Below are 24,578 nucleotides of genomic sequence, written 5' to 3' on the forward strand. Positions count from 1 at the left end.
AGAGGGATATAAAACCAAATAAGAATGTTTTGAGGGATAGAAAGTACTACTCATATACATATATACATATAATTTTAATCGATTATTTTAACAACCTTAAATTGCTAAGGAGACCCAAATGTAGTTTAAAAAAAATAAAATATATATATAGTTTTATTACGACCCCGCAAATTATGCTTCTTGATGTTAACACCCATTTTAAAGCATAAACTCTTCATCTCCCATTCACTATGATTGGTACCATTTCAACGGCCCAACCGACTCCATCTTTAATTGTCTGTAGCGGTGGACCAGTCCACTGCCTGAGCTCCGTGACGGCTATGCTCGTGAGGTGGGTGCACTAGTACACTGTACACTTCCTTCTTTTTCTCAAATAAATAAAATAAAATAAAACTCTGCAGGAATATTTATATCTATATTTATATTTTTACTCTTTCTTTTTTTGGGGTTCCTCTAAAAACATCCGAGTTAAATTTAACCTACCAACTCATGTGATATTCTAATATATAAAAGAGTTGTGAATCTAAAATGTGGAGAAGAAAAACTATGAATCTGTTCAAATAGGATCAATCTATTTCATGGATATAATAATGAGTTGCAACTTCTTAAACAATGATAAGACCCAGAAGAATAAAGGGTGTCATTGTGTGAGTCGCTATCAGAAGAAGGTAAGATATATGAGTGTCTATTCCTCCTAAAGATGCATATGGCCACAGGAATACACTCACTCTTTAATCTTCATGGATTAAAGAGGCCGTCCAACGTGAAAGTTGACAAATTATGAGCATGGAATGTGCAAGGCGTAAAGGATGATGATGACTGGCCCTTCCATGCAGTAAAGTTTTCTTTTAGGGTTTCATAAAACGCAGTTGATCCATGTATGTGGTCAGGGATAAAATTTTCAGCTAAGGATCGATATGATATGATTTGATTGTTGCATGCCTACTTTTTATTAGTTTTTTTTTTTTTTTTTTTTGCCATACTTTATTTATGATCTGGATAAGGTGAAAACGATTATGAAAAATTTATAAAAGAACAACCTATATTTCAGTCTTAATATTATTAATGCCCAACAATATGAATATTATATACATTTTTATTTTTTTATTATTTGAAACATCTTTGTGAAGAACCTAGTAAATTTTAGAAACTTCTCTACTTTTAAATTTGGTCGTAGAAAATACATAAAAGACGTGGTTTTGTTATCTGTCAAAATAATTCGACTTTTTAATTTTTCCTCGTATAACATATTACAGAGAAAATGAAGAAGAGAAATAAGCCCCAAACAGGGACGAAGAAAACGTCTTCCTGCGTACTCGTTTGATGAGACACGCTTGATTAAGGTCAGCTTAATCAAATCTCATTCATTAATGATACAAAAAAAAAAAAAAAAAAAAAACTCCATCGTAGCCACAAACTATGAAGTGCTTTGCAAGCGATACTTTTAAAGTGGAGTACTCATCACAATTGACACATGATCCAAACTTATATATTCATACTAAATACTAAAAAATTCACTTTCATTTGGTACCCCCAATGTCTATTTTCTATTATCCTATATGTACATATCATATGCACTTCTAGCATACATCCTATGACTTATAATAGAATTATTCGAACCTCGTGGTACTATTACGATAACCAATTACTCGTACAATTTGATTAGAATTCATGCTGTGTCAAGTGTTAACTCATGTGCTGATAATGGTATCAATAACATAAATTTAATGACTCTAGTTGTGCTCATATAAATCCTATAGTTGTTTATATTATCTTTTATGAGGTAATTAAAATGTAGGCTTAACCGCGCGTATCACGTCTAGAAGATATATACAATCCAATCCAATCCAATCCAATCGAATCGGGCAAACCCTCCCTTGTCCCACTCGTTGATCAAATCTCTTATCCACCGCACTGCACCGAACCCAATGGACATCCACCTCGAACCCAACTCACCCACATGGCCCGGCCCGCTCGCCAACCTCCCCCACGCGACACGTCACACGTGCCGCCCCAGTATCTCTCGCTTTCCGTGCCCCCACCTCCGAGCCCACTCACGCCGCGCCACGCGCCTAGTCTCCATCGACGTCTCACCTGGCGGAACCAATGGGAGCGACCCACGCTTCCCCGCTCCCGCATCGGATCGCTCCCAATTATTGTATAGGGATTGGGTCCCCCTCCTCCCTCCCCCTGCTTACATGATGAGCCCATGAACTCTTCTTATCTCACACCCAAAAGTCCAAAGTACACGACTTTGGGTGGTGCAATGATTCAAGCCAGAGGTGAATTTTTATCTAACTCTCAATTCTTTCCACTAAAAAGCTACTACTACTAATAATTTTTTTATTATTTTTTAAAAAGAGAGAGAAAGAGAGAGATATCTATGCCATCAAGTCTTTGTATAGTCTCCAAAGCTCACTACCTTCCATTTTAATGAAGAGCATTCTTTACCTCTTTAAGAGTACTCATTGCAATCTCCTTTTATCTCTTCCTATGTCCTCCACCTCACTTTGAGGTAGAAGTGGTACTAAAGATTGTAGAGAGAGAGAGAGAGAGAGAGAGAGAGAGAGAGAGAGAGAAATTAAATGGACACGATAAGGTGTTGCATCGCCTGCATCCTCCCGTGCGGCGCGCTCGACGTCATCCGGATCGTGCACGCCAATGGGCGCGTCGAGGAGATCAGCGGCACGGTCAGCGCCGGCGAGATCATGCAGGCGCACCCCAAGCACGTCCTCCGGAAGCCGCCGTCGCCGTGCGGGGACGACGGCGGGAACCGGAAAGCGGTGATACTCCCGCCGACGGCCGAGCTGCAGAAAGGGAAAATTTACTTCCTCATCCCGGTCTCGTCAACACCGTCGTCGAAGACCGCGGCCTCTGCGAGGAGGAGGAGGAAGAAGAGGGATGGGGAGAGCCTCGACTGCGTGTCCACCGACAAGGCCGCGCTTCTCCTCAACGAGCGCTATCTATCGGAGATTCTCCGAGAGAACGTGTCGTCGCAGAGGGACCGGCGGCGCGGCCGCGTCGCCGTCTGGCGGCCGCATCTGGAGAGCATCTCTGAGAATGATTTCTGAACATGGTTACTTTTTATTTATCTTTCTCTCTTTCTTATTTTCTTCTCTTTTTCTTTTTTTCCTCTTAATTCAAAGCATCTTCTTGCCTCCTTTACAATCCAGTTGTGTCTTTGTAAACATAGATACTTAATATCTTCATGGTTGTGAGAGTGGAGATCTTGATAGAGAAAAGAGGAAGATACAATCATACAATAGTGACCTTAGGATTGGGTTTCATCTCTTCTTTGGGAAAGAATGCAGAATGAGGACCTACCAAGCTACCACTTCGTTCACTAGCACTCCTCACAACATACCAAATTATCCTCGCGTTTTGTAATTTAACTGCAATTTTTTTTTTTTGCATTTATAAAATTGAGTGCATATATTATTATTTTTTATAGTCGATGCACATTTTGTTATTATAAATCTAATTATCAAATTTAATTATTATATAAAAAATGCTCAAAACCAGAGGTTTTGTACATCACAATAACAAATTGTTTTGTATTAATTGCAGTCCACTTGATGTGAAACAATTAACCAATGGAGAGAAGAGTTTTTTCTGGAATCGAGCCTCATTACTCTCCTTATTCTTCAATCATGTTTAAGCTAAACACCCTTACAAATTTGCATAATGATGGTCCTTTATTGGTTTAATTCCTTCAAATAAAGAGACATAATGATGTTCTTCTCTTTAGTTTGTTCCACTACTAGTATTGTATCTAACCAAGTGATAAGTGATCCTAGTCTATTGCTGTAAAGTCTATAAGGTATACAATTATTTTCATCAATTTGAGACTACTTTTTGATCTTCAAAATGGCGGACTGCATCATTATAGATACATTCTACAAGCACATTTATGACTCTTTTCTTCTCTCCCAGGAGAATGAATGCTAACAGAATTAACCAACACCGTAAGTGTTGGTTTGTAGCCTAATTGGGGTACATTAATTAGTGGAGCATGTCTAATTAATCCCCCTACTATGATGACTAATCACTAGATAAATGTTAATCTTTTTCAAGGCTTGCGCCGTTTAACTTCATAATTTGGTTGGTGGTGGCATTGGATCCAATACATTGGTGGGAACGGTTTGGTGCCAATAAAAGCATCACTTTACATATTTAAATAAAGCCAACTTGAAAAAAGTAAGCTTTTTTTTTCATTTGTAGATTGAAAAATCTTAAGAAAAACCAATCAAATTGGGTATCTATAAACCAACATCGGAGTATTTTTCAATGAACTCATAAATTTCTCTTCATTAAAAAAAAAGAATTGCAAGAGGAGAAACGAAAAAAAGAAGAAGATAATAATGAGAGATAAGCACAACCTAAAAGGAGAATTATTCGAGGGGAAGTGCACCGCTAAAGTGGGCCAGTTGTTCTTGCATATCCAGAAGATGGACCACATCCACAATCATAGCAAAAGCCTTCCATGGAGCACTGATCACAACCTTTGTGGACTCCCTCAATCACCGTCGCCTTTTATTTAGTCTCGAATCTCTATTGGAGCTCATGTGCTCCTTTAGCAAAATAACACTTTAATCTCGTGGGACTCTCCTACCCTTGAATCTAACAACCATGTTGAAATTATATATATTATGTTTGCATTTAGTAAATTTCTAATCTCTAGGAGGATTGATTTTATATATATATATATATAAATTATGAGCTCGTAGACTAAAGATAGTGATTAAACCTCCTTTCATGCTATATATGAGTTAGATCCATAACAGGCCACGACGAGTGTAGGATTCCAATATATAAGAATAATGCTATAGAGTGTCGACCCTTCTATTCATCTCCCCCTCTCAATGGTTAGGGGAGATGATGATGACTTTTTCTCTGTTTTGAATCTTTTTATCCTCGTTTCTACTCCTATCCTTTTCTACCCTTTTTCACTCATTCTCTCTATTTTCTCATCCTTCTCCCTCTCACCCTCCCCACTGTTGCTATTATGCGGTTGCCATCTCCATCTCCAACAGGACGATGATTCTCGAGATGGAGTCATCTTCCTCCTTTAATATGTCGTTGACTATCTCAAAACCCAATACTGCTTCTGCATTCTACCTTCTAATGTCAATGTCCTCTACTACCTTACTATCGCACTCGGTGACCTCACAGATCTCCTCATATGATTTCTACCTCTTGGTTGATAAGCTCCACTCTCGTATTCTTATTATCTGTTCTAGATATCTAGTGCTCTCCACCCTTCTCCCTATTACTAGAGTCTCCATTACTTCCATCAAGGGCGAATCTGATGTCGATAATGATTGGAGGTCATCGTGGATCGCCTTTTGTTGATGCCATGGTGCTCTCCTTGCATCCATGGGTTTCTTCTTATCCTTTTTTCTCCTCTTTCTTAGAATTTGCTATTGTGTTATAGCATTTCGAAGGTTTGAAGTGTTGAGTCATCTGTGGTCTTAATAAAGCCATATGACATCACCCCTCTTATATTCTTACACCTATATTTCTCCGTCATATCTATTGTTGTGCTTCTTTATGGTGTTGCTTTTAATTGCCAATAGAAAGTCTTGCTTCTAAGGTCATTGGCATATCTCCTTTGCTCATAAATAGGATCATCGCAATTATCTCTCCTTTCATTCTTAACCATTGACTCAAAAGGTGTAAAAAAAAATTAATCTAAACTTTGTAATGAGTACTTGTCATTTTGCAATTGGAAGATGTTAATAGTTCTCTGACTAACAATCAAAAAAGAAGCAACTCAACCTCCCAACAAACACAACTACAACTATTACGTGCTAATTGATAGAAACCGAACTCAAGAGACCGAGGGACCATTTAATAGATGACAGCTAAAAGTTGCTTCTCTTCTCCCATAAAATTAAAGGACAAAGTTATAAGTGAATAAAAAATCCCTTTTTTCTCGATCACAAATCGCTATCCTAATCCAATAAAATTTATTAAACTCAGCTGTCCTCCAGCAAGAAGGAGATGTCGCCATGACTCCTATAACTTACTCGGTGCTCTCTAATCATATTCATCACTAATTATCGTAAAGAGATTATAGTGATGTTTCATCTAATTGCTCTGTTTTATAGAGATCCAAAGGATAAACCGAGTTTCTAATTGAAATCGTCTTAGTTACATATACAGGCCCAATTTGAAAAGGTTAAGTCAAGATTGAGGCCTAAGAAGAGGTCCAAGCCCGCAGCCCAATATTAGAACAAACCCGTGACATACCCAAACCTTTGTTTGTTTGTGTTTATTTTTCGTAGAACATTGATCGTTTCATTTCTTTTATATTTTTTTTATAATTTATATTCCGTTTTTTAAATTTTTTAACCCAACTCCTATTTTTTTATAATTTTTATTTAACCCTCATTAATTTAAATGCTACTAGTAAATAAATATTCCGTTATAATATGTAAAATAATTTATAAATATCTAAATTACTTATGTGTTTTTCAAAAGGAGAAAAAATAATTTGTGGAGATATTTTAATAATTTGGTCGATATAAGTTAGTCAAAATAAAGTGTTAAATAAGAATTATAGAGAAAAATAAAAAGTTGAGTTAGAAAATTACGAAAAAATGAGTGTAAATCATAAAATAAATAAAATATCTAATGTCATTTATAAGATACTCTATTTTTTTTTTCTCAAAAACATAAAAGAAACCGGAGAGAGTTAAAAATAAAATAATATTTCTTTATTTATAGGGAGGTGAAGAAATGTGACAATTATGTAAAATTAGAATTTATGAAATACCTCATAACTTCTTTCCTCGATTCAACCGCCCACCAAAACTCTCTCTCTCCCTCTCGCGCGCGCGCTCGCCCTTTCCTTTTTCGAGTCTCCTTCGCATACTTTTCCCCGTCCGCATACCACCAAGAAGACAAAGCCAACGACGGCTCGCTAATACCTTTTCCCACCAATCCAACGGCGAGCAGCTCACCTCTGATACCGCTGATACCGAGGACAAAACAAAATCCGGCTCTTATTATTCCCAGCGTTACCCCTCATTCTCTCCTCGTCCCTTGTCCGACCTGGAGGGTACTTACGTAACTCCGACCCCCTTCTCCGAATCCCGGAATAACTCCTCTCTCGTCCTTATCCGCCTTCCAGAATAATTTTTATTCCCCCCTTTTTATTACCCTCCCCGACCGTTTCCCCGGTCAAACTCGTCCCCAGATCCAACGGCGGTGATGCTCCGATCTGATCCAATCCTCGGCCCCCACGCTGACGCCAGCAATGATCCCCCCGCTCTTCCCTTCGCGTGTTCGTCGGCACACGCGCCCATTCCCCCCCCCCGGCGGCTATCACATGCTTCTCACGTGTATCTCTCCCCATTGCCGGTGCGTCGCCCGCTCGCTCTCTCTTTTGCCCCTTTCTTCCTCACCAAACCAAAAATTGCAGAGCAAAATAAAGGGAACCGGGAGCGAAGAGGAGAAAGGGGTTTTCTGTTTTTCTGATCCGAAGGGGCGATTTGTGATTGCATCTGATGGACGGTAGGGAGACGACGCCGTCGCGGCCGCCGAACCCGGCGTTGCCCTACCGCGAGGATTGCTGGAGCGAGGGGGAGACGGCGGCGTTAGTGGAGGCGTGGGGGGACCGTTACGTCGAGCTCAACCGCGGCAACCTCCGTCAGAAGGACTGGCAAGAAGTGGCCAACGCCGTTAACTCGCACCTTGCCGGAGATGGAGGTAAAAGGCCGCCGCGCACCGACGTCCAGTGTAAGAACCGGATCGATACGCTGAAGAAGAAGTACAAGGTAGAGAAGGCCAAGATCTACGGCGGAGGCGCCGCCGGAAGCCAGTGGCCCTTCTACACCCGCCTCGATGCCCTAATCGGCTCATCTACCCCCTCCTCGGGCGCCGGTAAGAGGCCCTCGTCTTCGCCCCCTCTCGCGCTTCCGTTGCCCTTCAACCGGAGGGGATCTCCCCTCCCGGCGGCGGCAGCTGTTGCAGCCGCCCGCCCTGTGGAGAAGCGGCCGGCCCCATCGCCGCTGCCGGCGGCTCTTCCTGTTGACAACTCGTTCATTAGGAAGGCAGCGGCGGCGGCAGCTGCTGCGGCGAAGGATGAGGAAGAGGAAGAGGAGGACTCAGGGTCTTCGTCGAGGTCTTTGTCGTTGAATAGAGGAGGAGGTGGAGCGGCCGAGGGGGATGGGATAGGGCAGCTGGCGAGGGCAATCGAGAGGTTCGCGGAGATCTATGAGAGGGTAGAGGTGGCCAAGCAAAAGCAGATGATGGAGCTTGAGAAGCAGCGGATGGAGTTCGCCAAGGAGCTCGAGTTGCAGCGGATGCAGATCTTTGTGGATTCACAGGTGCAGCTCGAGAATATCAAGCGAACCAAGCGGGCGGATTCTGGTGAGCAATTTCAGATCTGTTCCTCCTCTAGTGCCGTTCTTTATTTACTTTTTAGTTTCTAGGGTTGATGAATTATTATGCTTTCTTTTCTTTTATTTTTTAGGTTAAATTTTGATTCTGGTTTTCTGTGTTGCATGTGTTTGACTTCTCGTTGGAGGCATTTGGAGATCCTTTCTTAGTTAGATTTTGGTTCATTTGTTATCGACTTTCTCTAAGATGGAGGGACAATTTCTTCACTTGGTGTTATGGTTCATTTCGCTTGCAGTTGTATTGATGTACACCATCTTATATCTGACTGAATGCATTTAGAGTAGTAGGCAAAGGCATTAGATTTGGATAACGTTTGTTATTCTTAAGGTAGTTTGCTATAAGTTCATAGCTGGAGGCATCTTCTTGGTTTAATTTAACTGTTATCTGGAAGTAACTTTAAGGTCGCTTGAGGTTGTCAAAATTGTCATCAGCTGTATGCAGGCAATGAGGTAACTTGACTTGTTTAGGAGTGGATAAATTTCAGTCGGGCAAGTTGTTCTGATTAAGAGACCAATGAGGTGAATTGGTTTGGGACCAGATCAGTAGAAGTCCTATTCTCATAAAGTTTCTTAAACTGTAGATAAGAAGGCAATGTAAAAGGTAGATGAGTGCTTCTTCATCTTCATGTTAATCATGACTTTTCACATCCTCATACAAATTTTTTTCCTACATGGGCACTCATGTCTCAAGACAAACCCATTGCTCTAAGTTCTTTGGATTATTTCAAGGAATGCATGTTTAGTACTCACTGCTGCATCACAAGAACTCTTCACTCTAGCTGTCATAGAAAGACGGTTGAATTTTTGGAAATAACAAACTTTATTAGGTTGTCTCATACCATTTTGGTGAAATCCTTGAACTTGAAGCTCAAAGGTGGGACTTTCACGATTAGTTTTGTATGCATACCAATCTAATAGGTTTATCAGTTTCCATAATGTTGATGGCTTGCTCCCAATGTTCTGAGAGAACTCAAATTTTCTGAATCTTTGAGCATAGTCCTAAAAATTAGAGCAACACCCTTGAGGATAGAAGCTCCTGTGAAGAGGAGTCTATGGCATCTTTTAATTCACATAAGTGGCTAGAAAAGTTATCAGAAATGCTGCATAATATCACTAGTGAAACTTGTTTTCTCAATTCATGAGAAACTGGTAAAAAGTAGAACACATACTTAGAGACACTTCCTATAAAAAGACATACAAGTAACGTCTCATCTCTGTTATTCTAAGGCTTGCCACCAGTTAAAGTTAACTTTTCAAACAGTCCCATATAGGTTAGACCAAGTTTTATTCAGTCATTGGTCCCTGTTGTAAGTGAGAGGATCATAATTGTCAGGCTTGTCGTCATGTTCATATATCATAGGAATAATCTATGGACATGAAGTATATACTTCCGAGAAGGTAAGATTTTGGACTCCTTTATCAGATAGCAAAGAAATAGTTCTATATTCTGTGGAATACCATATTTCTTATGGTTACTGTTGGTGTAATTATAAACTCTTTTATGCTTCTGAGTTTAATAACTACATAAACTATTTCTCATAAAGAAATTGCAAAACTAGCAGTTATCTGTTTATTATTTCTCAGTTTTCACTCCTCCAACACTAGTTTTGTATGCACTGAAAAACTAAATTATTTAGGGAAAAAAATTGTATCCTTATATAAGGGAGTCCCGCAATGCGGTGGTAAGGCTTGCCTATTACACAACTCATGGAAACAACCTCTGTGTAATATTGCTAAGGCTATGTACATCTTTCTCTCCCTAGATCCAAATTGTTAGGTGCCTTGTGCATAGTCTCTTGAGTTAGTATAGGATGGCATGAGTAAAAACAAACAAACAAAAAAAGATCTGGTGGCATGGGAATTCCATAAGCATAATTTTTATACCTACAGGGATGTGTGTGTCACACACACACACACAACACTTGCACAAACTCACACACTGACACACACACATGTATGCATTGGAGATGTCCAAGAGATGAAGATATGATTTAACATTTATTAAGTTTACATAATTGATAATTGAAATGACTAAAGCAGGCCCAAGTGAGATGCAACAACCCAGTGTTTGCTTTTTCATGTAATTCGGACTATTCTTTTAATGTAGTTCACTTTTTATTTGTTATTGCTAAAGTGAGTTTTATTGTTTAGCTTTCGTCGGGATATTGATTAGAAAAACAATGCATGTATGTGAAAAACTTGTGTTTGATAATCACCAGATAATTCTATTCCTCATCACAAAGTATTTGAATGATTTGCATTCAGAAGATCATCCCAAAGTATTGGAATGATTTGCACCACATAGGCAAGGTTACATCATTTCTCGATGAGTTGAGATTAGGGTCTATCTGTCCTAACTGAATTTAGAAGCTAGATACTAAAAGAGAGGGAAAATGGGGAAAAAGGAAGGAGAAGGGGAGAGAAACAGGAGTTTTTTAAATTATTGAAGGAAAGCCCCGCAAATAAATCTTTCAGCTCATCAAAATTTAATCTTTTATTATTTTCAAAATTATGGCATTTTATTGTGTGAGGCTTCCTTTACTGCATGATCTCAGGCAAGCAAGATGTGAATAGCCTAGTCCCAAGAAGTTGTTTCTGTGGTTCCTAAAACTGTAAGCCTAAAGTAAACCAGGAAAACAGCCATGATTCCCCAGAAATGTGGTATTGCCTTTACCTTGGTATATTGATATTCCTAAGCTAAAAATTAGGCTATGAAAAATAAGTCCAAAAAATTTGTGACTTCAGCGGTTTCCGGGCCTACAATTGAGATTATGTCCATCCACAACATTTCTTTTTCATTTATTCTACTTTATATTGATACAGTCTTTCTACCATGATACAGTGTAGGATGTAGATATAGCCCATGTTTTAATTCAATTAAAAAATATTAGTAATTAATGAGCTCATTTTAAATTTTTAGTTATGGAGTTATCTTCTCTGCTGAGGTAAATAATCTAATGTACATTTTTGTTATACCAATCATACAGTATTTTGCGGTGCCTGAGCATGGTGATTTGTAGTTTTGTATGGCATGAACCAGATGGGTTAGGGAGGCTACATTTATTTACTGTCTTTCTCATTTATTTAAGTGTGACCGTATTGAATAATTGCAGTATTTCACCATAACATGATGTGGTGGATATATGAGAAGTGTAATTAATTATGCAGCCATAGAGTCACTTGTAGTAATTTTCATGGGAGTAGAAGGATCTCTCTAGACATGCAGTTGTCTTGCACTCATATCCAACTCTAGGTAATAGAGGGTCATATTCATCTGAGATGCCATACCATCATTTATACTTGAGAATTTGTGTGCTAATTCATTTCTTCGGCCCTTGATTAGATAAACAATTGGTCATTGTCTTTTAACTTGCATACATGAATATTATTATTCATTGAGTTCAACTTTGTTTAGGTTGTTTCCTGATTATTGTTTATGCATTTTATATTGCAGACTATTTGTAGTTAGATTCACGAAAGTAATTTTGCTGTTAGATGATGGCTGGCAAGCAAGCATTGATTCATCAAACACCATTCTCTCCTTTCACCTGCATCTGGGAGACTGGTTGTGTCAACCTCAGTTAATCAAAATAGTCTGTATGTGAAGTCTTTCAGTTATATAACCGTGAAGAACCTGTTAGTTGTATAGAAGTACTAATACCCAATGTTTATGTTTGCTTTTGTTTCATTGTACTTCCAATGCTCGAATATGATTGCAAGTATCTAATTGAACTTGTTTTATTATAGTCAAATAATTGCTGTATATGAATGTTGTCAATTTATCTCAGAATCTGTAAATTTTTATGTTGGCTGTCATTGTAGAAGATATTAGGTTGTTTGGAGAAATGACTTACCGACATTAATTCTTTCACCGTGAATCTATTGCTTTAATATGGTTATTTGATTTGAAGTATCAAGCCACATAATTTGTTCATCAATTCTATCTGATTGTAGTTGGTACAGACGGCTGGTTTTTATTTCTGATCATAGTAGCTAGAATTGTGGTGATTTAACTGCGGTTCAGATGGACTTTGGATTCGCTTATGGTAAATAAGAAAAGAGAGAGAACACAAACTGTGTTAGAAGAATAGCGACTTTTTTTCAAGAAATTAATGACTTTACTTTTTCCTTTTTGGAAAAGGAATTGGTGAACAGTGCTAATCTGTCGTCGATAACATTTTTTCTTCTTGAAACTGATGCTAGGAGTGTGGATCAATACGATATAATCACGAGCTCAACGGATGATCGCACGAGTGCGATGCCAAACTCAGTGTCTTATATTTCTCATGCAATAAACTAGCAATTGATAACGTCAACAACCTTTCTCATCTAAGATAGGGCCGACTATAGTAATCCTTTCTTCCATTTACCGGTTTCTCCCATCTGAGCCACATATAATGAAGTAAAAGATTAAAAGCTAGAAAATATCAACAAGATGCAATACCTGCTTGCTAACCTAAATGCATTCCTCCAGCTCTAAATTCATATGCAAGATAAAGAGGTCCAACAACATGCATTATCCATGATACATTCCAGATGGCATGTTTTTCAAGGAAAACCAACCACGAATTTTCCAAATTTCGTGCTACGCTGAGGTTGAGAATGCAAAACGTCACAAACTTCCATACACTAAACAAAAAGTAGATGAATAAGTACTAGAAGAGGAAGAAGATCACACCTAAATACAATTAAACAATTATATATCATCAAATTCTATACAACGTTGGAAATAGGAAGTACGGTGTTGCATTTTAGGAGAACTATACATAGAATTGGAACTATGTGATCGCCTCAGCATTTAGTACACATCATCACCATGTACATGCGAGATAGAGGCGTAAATAATCAACTACACCGAGTGGATTTAGGTTTGCATCAAGTTCCTTTCGTAAAAGATCTTCCCAAGCTGGTCGTATAGAATATGCTGCTCCTCAAAAGTGAGGTTCCTTAGAATCTAGACAATAAGCAAAATTGTTTCTGGTAATATGCCATAACGAATAATAAAAGAACTAAATAGCAGAAAGGGGAGAAATGCCGTACCTGCTCCAGAATCATCTCAACTGAATAGTTCTGAGACATGACAAATGATTGATGGTATATGTATGCAAATACGGCCATAACCATCTAAAACAAATAGCAAAGAAACTAGTTCAGCACAGAAATACAAGTTGCAACTTTTTTTTTGTGTTCAATATTTGTTGGTTTTCTTTCTCCCTCTCTGTTACACAATACAGTTCACAAAGAAAATAAGCAACGAAGATCAACAACTGTTGGCGTTACAAACATTTGACTTTACTGCTTTTGTTTCTTTAGATGGAAAACAGCTTAGGACAAGGAAATTCAACGGGACAAAATAATTTCTTCCTTTTTCCTGTTATTATACAAATATGAAACAAGAGTACATAGCAACAAAAGGAATCTATTTTACATAAAAATTGTATTATCTGATTATCTCATAAAATGCTTCCGGTGCATTCTAGCTCACTAAAATCCCATCTCCAATTCTTCATACATGAGGTTAAAAAAATTTCACAGCAATACAAATTTCTTATTCTTTCTAAGAGCTTAAAAGAAAATCAACATGGCAAATAAGAACATAAATTATTTGTTTAAGGTATCTTAGCTCTGTAAGAGAATGTCAACCAGCCATGCAAGGCAAGAATTGTATTAGGTTAGTTCCATGCAAGATCCAGGTAGTGTCTGCCATACCAGATACTACTATCAGGATCAGAAACCAGTCCAAATCCAAGATACTGATCAGCTTTAGGTCCATGCACATGGGATCTACTCCTGGTCCCAACCTAATAGCTAATGGACCATGATTTTTTGGGAGGCAAACTAACAAGTTGGTAGTCTTTGGATTGACAGGTGAACATTTATTGCCCACCCTAAATTTCTCTTTTGGAGTCTTAACCATAGTTATTCTCAGTATGTAGAATTGTGATAAAAGCTGAGTCAGAGCATGATGAAAAGCAGTAAATAAATTTGTGCAGATGGCATATGAAAGAAGTAATACAATACTCTCATTTGGAAGGTGTCTTCTTTTTAGATTATGGAAACAAAAATATTTTCTCAATCACAAAACAAAAGCTTTACAGCCTACATGCAAGAAGCAAAATACATAGAATTGATTGAGAATACAAACCTTGAATTTGTGTTACCAAGGAAAACTTAGAAGTGTGAACAATATTTGATGTAGCTATTACTTTGAAGAACTTGGATTTTAACGGGGTTCTTTTTTTGTGACAAAAGAACTTGGATTCTAGTTCAAACCAGTAAAATGGAGCTTACAGTTAGTTTCTTATATTCATGTGTGGCATATTGTTCTTCAAGTACAGATCATTGTCCCATTAAGTTCAAGTTGGTGCAAGACAAACCACAAATAAAAGAGTCCAGCACTTTTGCTTAAAGCTAAGTATTTTACTAGCATTTGAACTTTGAAGTATGGTGGATTAGAAGAAAGATACAAGTATCACCCAGATCCCAATCTAAATTCTGACATTAAGAATTATCTGAAGTCAAAGAAACTTACTTGACAATCCATTCTATCAGTAATTCCACCATGACCGGGAATGCTGTCGCCAAAATCCTACAAAAATTTCAAATAAATAAATAAAAAGACAACATGTTATGTGATACTACGTTCCAATTCGAATATTTTTAATTCTGTAATCAGCAAATGAGCACCTTAAACTTAAAAGCCCTTTTGAAACCACTTGCAAAAAATCCTCCAAATGGTGCTATTATTGATGCAAATAAACCTAGAGCTAAAGCATGCCACTGCACAGGTAAAACTGGAACCTCTTTCCAAGGGCACTGCAGGGAGAAAAGAAGCAGATTAGATACGCAATAACAGAATATATATATATACACATTAGATATTAATCATAAGGAAAAGAAACAGATAAATAAACAAAAGAAAATAAGCAAAAAACGAAGTCAAGTAATCACGTGCATAATATTTTAAATGTTTATGGGTATATTATTAACAGACCATAGAGAAGTAAAATACACCAAAGTAATAATACAACATATCACTCTCTCTTCTCTCCCTCCTTCAATCTCTTCACCTCTCTCTAACCAGATCAATAAGTAAAATAAAGTTACAAATATGTATCCTCAATGTTCATCAATTTAGGGCCTGTTCGCACTTCACTTTTACTCTTCTCCACCAACTCAGCAAACCTTCTGCTTTCACTTATCCAGTCCCCTTCCTGCAGTAACTTCATCTCCATTAGACTTCCCCTTATGTAATCAGACCATTTCTTTACAATATGACTTGACCCCCACCACCCCAACTTCTCCGGCACCACCATCCGTTGTCCTACTTCCTGTTGAAATCACTCTACCCAACTATCAAGTTTATGCCAATAAGAAGAAAATACTTTTTAGGCTAAGGCCCTTTTGATCATTCACTAAATCTTGAGCCAATTGTGCATAATCTGGATTAACATGAAAATAGTGATGTTTTCTTAACAGTTACACAATTCTAACATCTGATTAACTAATGGTATTTTAATGATAAATAAATGCAAAGTTTGTAGGTGCTTTATTTCAGCTTTCATATATTATAAAGTTGGCCCATCTCTCCATTCACTTGGAATTTACTCTCAACAAACAGAAAGCCAACTGTAACATATGTTTCTCATCAGATTTACATTTTCATAATTTGGTAGGCTTAATCTATATCTTTTTCAGTTGGCAAGTATATCGCCATTGCACGAACAAACAGCCAAAGGCATTGCAGATAAATCTCAGTCGACAGCACAATCTAGATTGTTCTCTAGTCATGGCCCAAGGATTTTGGCACGGCAAGGCATGTGTCGCGACACCTGCCGACTGTGCTGCAAGAATAGAACTTCGTCACCACCCCATGCAAGAGAGGGAGAGGAAAAGAGAAGAAAGGGAGAGGGAGCTTCTGCCACTCACCGCCGCCCTCCTCTCTTTCTCTCTTGCGTGTGCCCTAACCAATGTTAAATAAAAATTTTAAAAGCTCTTAACAGGTCAAGAATAAAAGGACCTGCTTTGCTTTGCATATCTAACTTAAAGTAGTGGATGATCCGCCATTATTTTCCTCCTCCGATGGCTTCGTAGGGATGAGAGAGGAGTGTCGAGCAGCATCCCCTCGTGCCACTTGTCTGTACTGTGCCGGCATGGAAATCCGTGCATGTGCCCTTATATAGGTCATAAGTTAGCACATGACATCAGTAGCCGAAAAAGAATCAACAAATTCAGATTTTTATGTTACTATGGATGAAGATAATTGATAGTGTACCAAAGGATCTACAGTCAGGAAGAATACAAATTACCAATGGCTATTTAACTCGATCTAGGACAGGCAACACAACTAGGTATCAACATTCATCAACAAATTAACCAAATAATGAGGACTTAGCATGCATCCCTTAACTTTTAATTCACAATGGAGCTAAACCAAACAAGTTTAGCCGTATAAGCAGATCAGATGCTTACACGAATCTTAGAAATGCATATCATATTTAAAATAACTCTAGCTGCAAAGAAGAGAACCAGAGACACATTTCTGTCCAGAACAAACCAAAAGGCATAAAAACAATCTTTTAAATGTTTACTTGAAAAATGCAATCATCTTGTCAACAAAGATAGATCCCTCTTGCAGAGGCAGACAAAAGGAAATTTACATCATTACATGCAGGTGAAGTTTAAGTGTTTTCTCACCCACTGAGGTACCCATCCCTGTAATGAATAGTATTCTGGCTTAAACATGGGACCTGGATCACAGTGCAGCCACCCGGTGGACAAGTCCTGTAAGTAATTTAAGGCTAAATCAATCAACAAATAACATTAGAAAGACAGTAATGTCAATCAAAATCATTCATGCAACTTAGAGAAAGAAACAAAGAAAGAAAGAACACCTTTCTTGGACATGTTAACCATTGGAAGCGACCCATTACATTTGCTAACTGCGCAAAACAATAAAATTGTAATGGTTGAACTCTGTTTGATGGTACATAAAGTTTGTCACTAAGATGCTAAGATCTATAGATTGACTAGCAGCTCCATGAATAAGTGCTTGCTTGTTAAATTTGCAAATGGAATGAAATTAATTCAAGGAATATATACCAGTTTTCTGTTGCTGAAAAACAGCTAACAAAGAAGAAGAAAAAGGACAGATTGAAAGGACTGGAATGGCTTTGATCCACTTAGTTGATTTCCTTAATATATTGTAATATAACTTTTTATGTCATTTAAATAACATTTGAAACAAATCTAACATAAATTGCTTAGTTGCCATACAAGAACAGAGTACCTCTGAACAATAACAATACGACCAGAAAAGCCTACTAGAAGTAATTAAACTAACAAAGAATAAGATAATAGAAAAGCTATTAACAATGGAGAGAGCCCATCATGTTTACCACAAACGCAGAGAACATAGTTGTCACTGATGCACCAATAAAACCCTCCCATGTTTTCTTTGGAGAGAGTTTGATTAAAGGTGTTCTACCAAAGAAGAATCCAAAGAAATATGCAGCAATGTCATTGATCACGATGAGTGAAGCTGGTAAGAGAAACCTGCATACAAACCAACTCTTTGCATAAACGATAACATACTTTTGAGTAGAACAGTAGTTTAAAAGTAAAAAGCAGAGCTACTATTTGTTGTATCTAATGAAACAATTTAGATATACCAAAAATTATTTTGCTCTGTTTCATATGCATAAACAGCAAGGAAGATGTTCAAATCAAGAGAACTGTCGAGTTAAACATTAGACCTGAATTCCCATCTGGAGGGAAGGTCAATGGAGTTGAGAAAATAGAAAGGCACTAAATTATAAATGTTAGCTCACCTTGTATTAAAGAAAGAAATGGTATTTGAAATGTATGAAATTGTTTGAAGCGAGATGTCCTGAACTACCCAAAAGTTGAAAACCCAAGAAACACGCCTTTCTGATCCTTTCTGATAAAATTTATACACAAAAAGAAAACTATAGATATACAACTCCTCAACAATCCTGCCTACTTATCATATACTACTGAAGAATACAGAAGATATAAGTTATAACTACAGTTTGTTTATTTGAAATGCTTATAACAAGATCCATATAAGAAATAGTGGGCATATCCGATAAGAAACATTTTCATTGTTGCTAAAGTTCCTCAATGTCAATGATGAGGAAAGCTATCTCATTTTCCTAGAGTCATGCATATTTATGCCATTCTAATATCCATATTTATGTACACATATGATTGAGAACAGAGGATATAGATATTTGGTTCACTCAATGACTAAACTATGTTTAATAAGAGTAAAGTATCAAATGAGCAACTAAAAGAAAAATCTAAAATGTTTTCATACAAGAAAAACACAAAGTCAAATATGTTTCATCAGATTAACTTTTTACTTCACTCATGTCAGAATACAAAACATTCATCAACAAAGTTTACCAGAATATTCCTTCGAATATATTTGCCACAGTAAAAGAAGACTGGGCAAAAACCATCAGAAGGATCATGTGCGTCCACGCATATTGGCTAAACTGATACTTGTACATCTTTTTCTTCAAAGTGAGAATGAACCATACAAATCCTAGGCCATCAATAAAACGAATACCGATTACTTCACTGTTAATGCATGGATATCTGAAAATGCACGGTAAGGAAACATAATATAAAGAACTCTTAATCTGACAACTATCTTATCATTCAGTTAAGCCACCTGACTAACTAGAGAAGAGAACACTGATTTAGTAAGCAATCAGACAAGAGCCATATTTTCAACAATTCACCACACTTTTTATGTATCTGAATTTAAAGTATCTAACCAAAAGACAAAACTTTTGTATTTTCCAAATGAAACTGAGTTTTGGTACATGAGCTTTCAATGTCAATAGTTCCAGAAGATTATGGCAGCTTCTTGTGAGTCTTAGTAATAAGAAAAGAAAAGCCTTACTACAAACTATCAAAGACAATCAGGTATAACCAATATAGTAAATGCCATCAGTATATTCATATGGTAAACAATCATTTGTTAAACAATTAACACCAGCAAAAATCTAAAAGATAGAAAGTAATACAAAAGACTAAAATATCTAGAAGTTTAATAAAGTTAAGTCGATAAACATCTTCAATTTTTTATAAATCTATCGGTGGGGATCTAATACACCGACTACATGCATTAAATTAAAATTGAAAATTGACAATAATTTGCATTCTGCAGAGACATTTATATATTGTGTTAACAGTAAGTTATGGGATCATATGGATTGCTTAAATTAGAAAATCATTTTGTCAAAATTGCTAGTGGTGTTCTATACTTGTGTCTCTAAGACTGTTCTTCAAGACTTGCTCACAGCTCAAAAAGATGGAACTGAACTAGTCAAATGTTTTGACAAGGCTCTTACCACCCATGTGCAATCTCATCCTAAAGCAAAACGGGGAGCCTACGGTAGTTCAATTTTATCCTCATATCTGTTAGTACCGGAGGATTGTGCTGAATTTAATTACTTACCAATGGAGGTACATTCGCATTCTAGCTCTTGATGTCTAAATTCTGAAGTCATGGATCACTCATGAATCATGATAGCAATTGTCATAAATTGTGATAGCCTTTTCATCTGACACTTTGTTATATTTTCCTAATTAGTTTAGATGATTTGTATATCCATTGGTCCTTAGATCACTTATAAGCTTATCCATCATTGATTATATATCCTCATGCAACGCAGCTCATCATCTTTCATCATATATAAGATTTGCTTGCAATAACATCATAAAAGAGAGCAATTCAACAGCCCGTGAAATAAGAAGGTAAACAATTAAGACGAGTAGTTCCTTCCGGATCATGGAAGGGAAGGACCGACAATTATCTAATATTCTCTTGTAGAGTTGTAGTAAGAAAACTCACGTTGAACATTAAGGTTTCCTAGGCATTTTGTCCTAAGGTTTACAGTAGGAATAGTACTCATATGTGCTAAATGAAGAAATCACAATTACCTGCAATATAAAGAAAGTAGCAAATAAACATCTGATACTTGATGAGCCCGCTCACAAGCTGATATAACAACTTATCTGATGTTACAGTGTTAACAAGTTGTTTACTGAGAAAGCGTCCGTAGGTAAACAACATTGCAGTGAAGAAAAAGTGCCTGCAAAAATTTAAAAAAGAGAAATTGTCTAAATGATTTGATGCAGAACTATTGCTCAATCATGTTCACTCAAACAACATAACAGTACGACGAATGGCAATTTGATATTATATGAGTTCGCTACAGAAAAAGTGAAAAGAGGAATACCAATTTAAGAGTCTGAATCCAGGAAGTTGTCTCTCTTCGTTGGCTGTTCGGAGTAGATTAAACAGTTCCTTAGCCATAAAGATTTGAATGACAACAATCATAGCCCAGATGTATAGATGACCCATGTATATTATCAGCACAAAACCTCCTATCATCCATAATGAGGAGTATGTACGAATAAGCATTGATTTATATTTGCTCCTGTCATTGACGAGCAAATTTGGTTCTTTATTTGCATCTGGAGGAACCTAAAAGCATAGTCATCAATGTTAGCTTAAAGAAAGTAGCAACATAATAGCAATATCCCTCAAATATACTATAAACTTTTTAGTCCTGAACCACATACATCAGGATACAGAAATGCAAAGAGAACCGAGCAGATAAAAATTATCCCTATGACTATTCACTTTTTCGATGTCAAGCTAGCAAACATTGAAAATCATAAGAGTGGAAAACAGAACAAAGGGAGCAAGCAAACTATTTCGCAAGGATCATCAGCTAACTAACCTCATTAGAGCGTTTGCGATGCCGAACACGCCCCACATGATTCGACGGAGTGTCACTGGAGCTGCTATCCTTTTGCATGGTTCCTACTTCTCAATCTATTAAATCCCAAGTTCATGAGAAGAAATTAAGAAACCAGCACTACTCAAATCTTCTGCACGCTTATTTTTGATAGAACTATTTACATTGAAAAAAAAAAAGATATAATACATGTAACAGGTAGAACAATTTTTTTCTGAGATTTCTAAATATTCGCTCCTGCAGTGCTGTCCGTCAATTGTTAAACGCCTCATGAAATCCCCTATCATGTTATTCATAGTTTCTAACATTAACCAACTTATTATCTCTAATGCTTAAAGATTACAAATTTCATTTCATATAACAAAGAAATTTTTCAAGGTTTCTCAATTTGATTTGCCAATAACAAGAGGACTCTATCCGTGTTAATATAGTCATCCAAGGATTCATTTGATAATAAGTTTTTTTTTTTTTTACATGCCCTTTGCAGTCGATTTCGTCTCCTTACTGGCCGACTTCAACGGGGATAATGTTAGGAAGCACCGCGCCGTGGGTGATCGTGACCCCGGCGAGTAATTTCCCCAATTCCTCGTCGTTCCTCACGGCGAGCAGAACCTGCTGCGGGATGATCCAGTTCATGCATGGATCTAGAGGCAAAAGAGGAGAAGATATATTGTTGTTACCTCGGCGGCGAGGTAGACAGGGGCGCCAGTGCCGACACGCTCGGACCGTCGGAGAGAGTGAGGGAAAGTACAGTGAGGGCGAGGTCGCGGAGGCGGCTAGGGCGAGAAGAAGAGTCGAGATGAAGAGGGTAATCGGGTAAGGGTTTATTATGGGTTAACGGGTCGGATTTAGCTGGTAGGGCATATTATTTACAAATTACAAGGTACACCGTTATCCGATATCCATATTCGTCTTCCAAAAAGTTTACTCGACCGTATTTGTATCCAATTTTATTTTGCAAAAATTCTACATGGATCATAATCTGTATTGGATCATGTAAAGATTTTTATCCGAATCCAATCCGAATAAGATCGGACAGCGAGTCAAGTCTATAAATGAGTGGAACAAGAAAAATTTATCTTCGCTCAACTAGACATGATAACCGGGCGGGCCGGGCCGGGTTCGGGCCGGGCTAGAATAGTCTAGCCCGTTACCGCCCGTTGGCCCGTGAGAGATCGGGCCGGGCCAGCCCAACCCACCAATCACTCAGCCCAACCCATATTTAAGCTATTTTTAGAATTTTTTTAACTATTAATTTATTTATTTTAAATATTTATATTCCTCTATTTTAAAAAAATTAAAAAAAATTAAAATTTTTTAAAAGTCTGCTTAAAATAATGCAAAATGGTATAATACTAAAATATTTTTTTACTATAGCAAAACGGGCAAAGCACTGTAGCAGACGGGCGGGCTTAGTTGCGGGCTTTCGGGCCGGGATGGGCGGGTAAAGGGCTGGCCCGTGCCGCCCATGGGTAGCTCGGGCCGGGCCAGGCCTAAACCGGGTCCGGGCCGGGCTTAGCCCGGTCCAAACCGGGCCGGGTCGGGCCAAGCATGGGCGGGCTGGGCCATTTGATCATGTCTACGTTCAACCCATCTCGAGCACAATAAGGCTCAAGCTCAACTCGACAACTCGTTAAGCAATACTAAATTCAGTAAAATTCATATTAGACTAGATAACTATCATAAACAAAAATATAAGATATGTGTAATAATAGTCGGAGGTGAATGAGTAGACAAAGTAAAAAAAAAAAAATTGATAAAGAATCTTAGGAGCAAATTATGATGTCCATGTTCAGCAATTGTGCGATGTTGAAAGGGTTTGGACTTAAGATCAACAGTTGTGCGATATCGGCGAAACTGGGGGGCATAGTGGCGACATCAGCAAGCTTGAGGGGGTTTGGACTTTGGAGGCAACCTCGACGCAGTGACGGTGGCTAGTGGTCGATGGCGATGAATTTGAAGCTTGGAGATGGAGAGTTGAGGCCTTGAGTGTTTCGACTGAGACTTAAGAGTTTGAGAGAGTTAAAGAATTAGATTTTGGTAAGACACTAGAATTTTCAAAGTATCCTCTTATATACACGTCATACTATCCGTCATACTATCCGTTAGATGTAAGATTGAGCTTGAGCTCGCCAATGCTGGCTCGACTTAGCTTAATTGTATTTTTGAGTCGAGCCGAACTTAAGTCCACGAGCCTCACAAGCCCAAGGACGAGTGTAAACAACAAGTCTAGCCCATGAGCCTAACAAGCACAAGGACTTTTTTAACAACCATGGCTGCCCACCAAGTAAGTTAGAGTGGAGAAGAGAAAATCTAAAATCACAATAGTTCCAAAAGGTAGAATTTATGGACATAGACAGTTTCATCGGAAGGGTTGGACCCTTTTGCAAACTTATCTACATAATTTGCAATTAAAAACAACGAAGTTTACATGATAAGGAAATAAGCAAAAGTAATCATAATTAAAGAATAGCATAACAATAACCTGATCGGGCTCTTGACAAATATTTTAGAAAATCCAACTAGGAGAGATTTTGTTGTTTAATTCAAACGATGATGGGATTTAAGCTTTGGGATGTGCACTTAAGTCGCAGCCATGTGGCAACTCTACTAAATAGAATTGGTCACATAATATAAATATATATATGTATATACTTATACTTTTATATTTATTTTTTAATCTCTCTCCCTCTTATTTTCTAATGTAAAAAGGATATACTTGAGATAAATGAGTCATTATGTTTGCTGCACAGTTGTCGTTTTCACATATCTTTGCCATAAATTAAGTCATACTTGTTAGATAATCAATTGACTTAAAAGTCTAAATTATTAGGTAGTAAATTAATGACGAATTAATAAACACTAGATAATAAAATGTGCTAGTTTGTCACACCAAAAAATTTAGCTTTGATATTATGTTAGATATCATGTTTTTTAACACTCTCGGAATTGGAAAATTTAAGTTACAAAAGAAATCTTATGATAAAAGTTAATAGGCTCAATATAACTTGAATTTAATCATTCTAGGTGACCACCAACTCTTATTCTTTTTTTTTTAATTCACGAGTGGGTCAGTGGGTGACTACTACCTGGTAATATTAAGTGCTATTCCACCGTTCTTTGTGGAAGATCTAAAGCTTGACCTTTCTTTATTATTCATTCCTCCAGAAAATATCAATAAAATAACCCATGAGAGCAAGAGGAGCTCCACGAGGTTACGACTTTATATATATATATATATATATATAATTATTATTTTTTGAGGAAATTATATTTTACTTTTCATAATTAGGTATAAATTTACTTCACCTCCTATAATTTTATTTGTGCAGCTGTCTCACTTTATTTCCAATTTTCCATTCCATCTAGACTA

General features: G+C 37.4%; 3 protein-coding genes across 10 annotated transcripts; 2 read left to right on the forward strand and 1 right to left on the reverse strand.

Moving 5' to 3' along the window:
• The first annotated feature begins 2,243 nt into the window (after positions 1–2,243).
• Positions 2,244–3,192, forward strand: LOC140789247 (uncharacterized). Its single transcript, XM_073138869.1, has one exon. The coding sequence runs from the start codon at positions 2,586–2,588 to the stop codon at positions 3,069–3,071; it is 486 nt and encodes a 161-aa protein (XP_072994970.1). The 5' UTR covers positions 2,244–2,585; the 3' UTR covers positions 3,072–3,192.
• Positions 3,193–7,047: 3,855 nt separating this feature from the next.
• On the forward strand, positions 7,048–12,209 carry LOC140789460 (trihelix transcription factor ENAP2-like). 2 transcript variants are annotated; one of them, XM_073139169.1, is made up of 2 exons: positions 7,048–8,376; positions 11,860–12,209. In XM_073139169.1, exons 1-2 carry the CDS (start codon positions 7,512–7,514, stop codon positions 11,868–11,870), a joined length of 876 nt encoding a protein of 291 aa, XP_072995270.1. In that variant the 5' UTR covers positions 7,048–7,511; the 3' UTR covers positions 11,871–12,209. The 2 variants fall into 2 exon arrangements, with proteins under 2 accessions (XP_072995270.1, XP_072995269.1); XM_073139168.1 differs by lacking the exon at positions 11,860–12,209 and adding an exon at positions 8,534–10,809 and having other exon boundaries at positions 7,091–8,376.
• Positions 12,210–13,084: 875 nt separating this feature from the next.
• LOC140788758 (phosphatidate cytidylyltransferase 1-like) lies at positions 13,085–22,023 on the reverse strand. 7 transcript variants are annotated; one of them, XM_073138192.1, is made up of 13 exons: positions 21,886–22,020; positions 21,711–21,817; positions 21,188–21,282; positions 20,681–20,928; positions 20,382–20,533; positions 18,834–18,975; positions 17,804–17,960; positions 17,300–17,347; positions 17,103–17,189; positions 15,093–15,221; positions 14,938–14,994; positions 13,446–13,529; positions 13,085–13,359 (listed from the first exon to the last, which is right to left on the reverse strand). In XM_073138192.1, the coding sequence occupies exons 3-13, from the start codon at positions 21,263–21,265 to the stop codon at positions 13,270–13,272; spliced, it is 1,272 nt and encodes a 423-aa protein (XP_072994293.1). In that variant the 5' UTR covers positions 21,266–21,282; positions 21,711–21,817; positions 21,886–22,020; the 3' UTR covers positions 13,085–13,269. The 7 variants fall into 7 exon arrangements, with proteins under 7 accessions (XP_072994293.1, XP_072994290.1, XP_072994288.1 ...); XM_073138189.1 differs by having other exon boundaries at positions 21,684–21,817; XM_073138187.1 differs by having other exon boundaries at positions 21,680–21,817.
• Positions 22,024–24,578: the final 2,555 nt, after the last annotated feature.

The sequence above is a fragment of the Typha latifolia genome, chromosome 5 (assembly GCF_019914945.1).
Source record: "Typha latifolia isolate L0001 chromosome 5, TyphaL0001v2, whole genome shotgun sequence".
Taxonomy (NCBI): domain Eukaryota; kingdom Viridiplantae; phylum Streptophyta; class Magnoliopsida; order Poales; family Typhaceae; genus Typha; species Typha latifolia.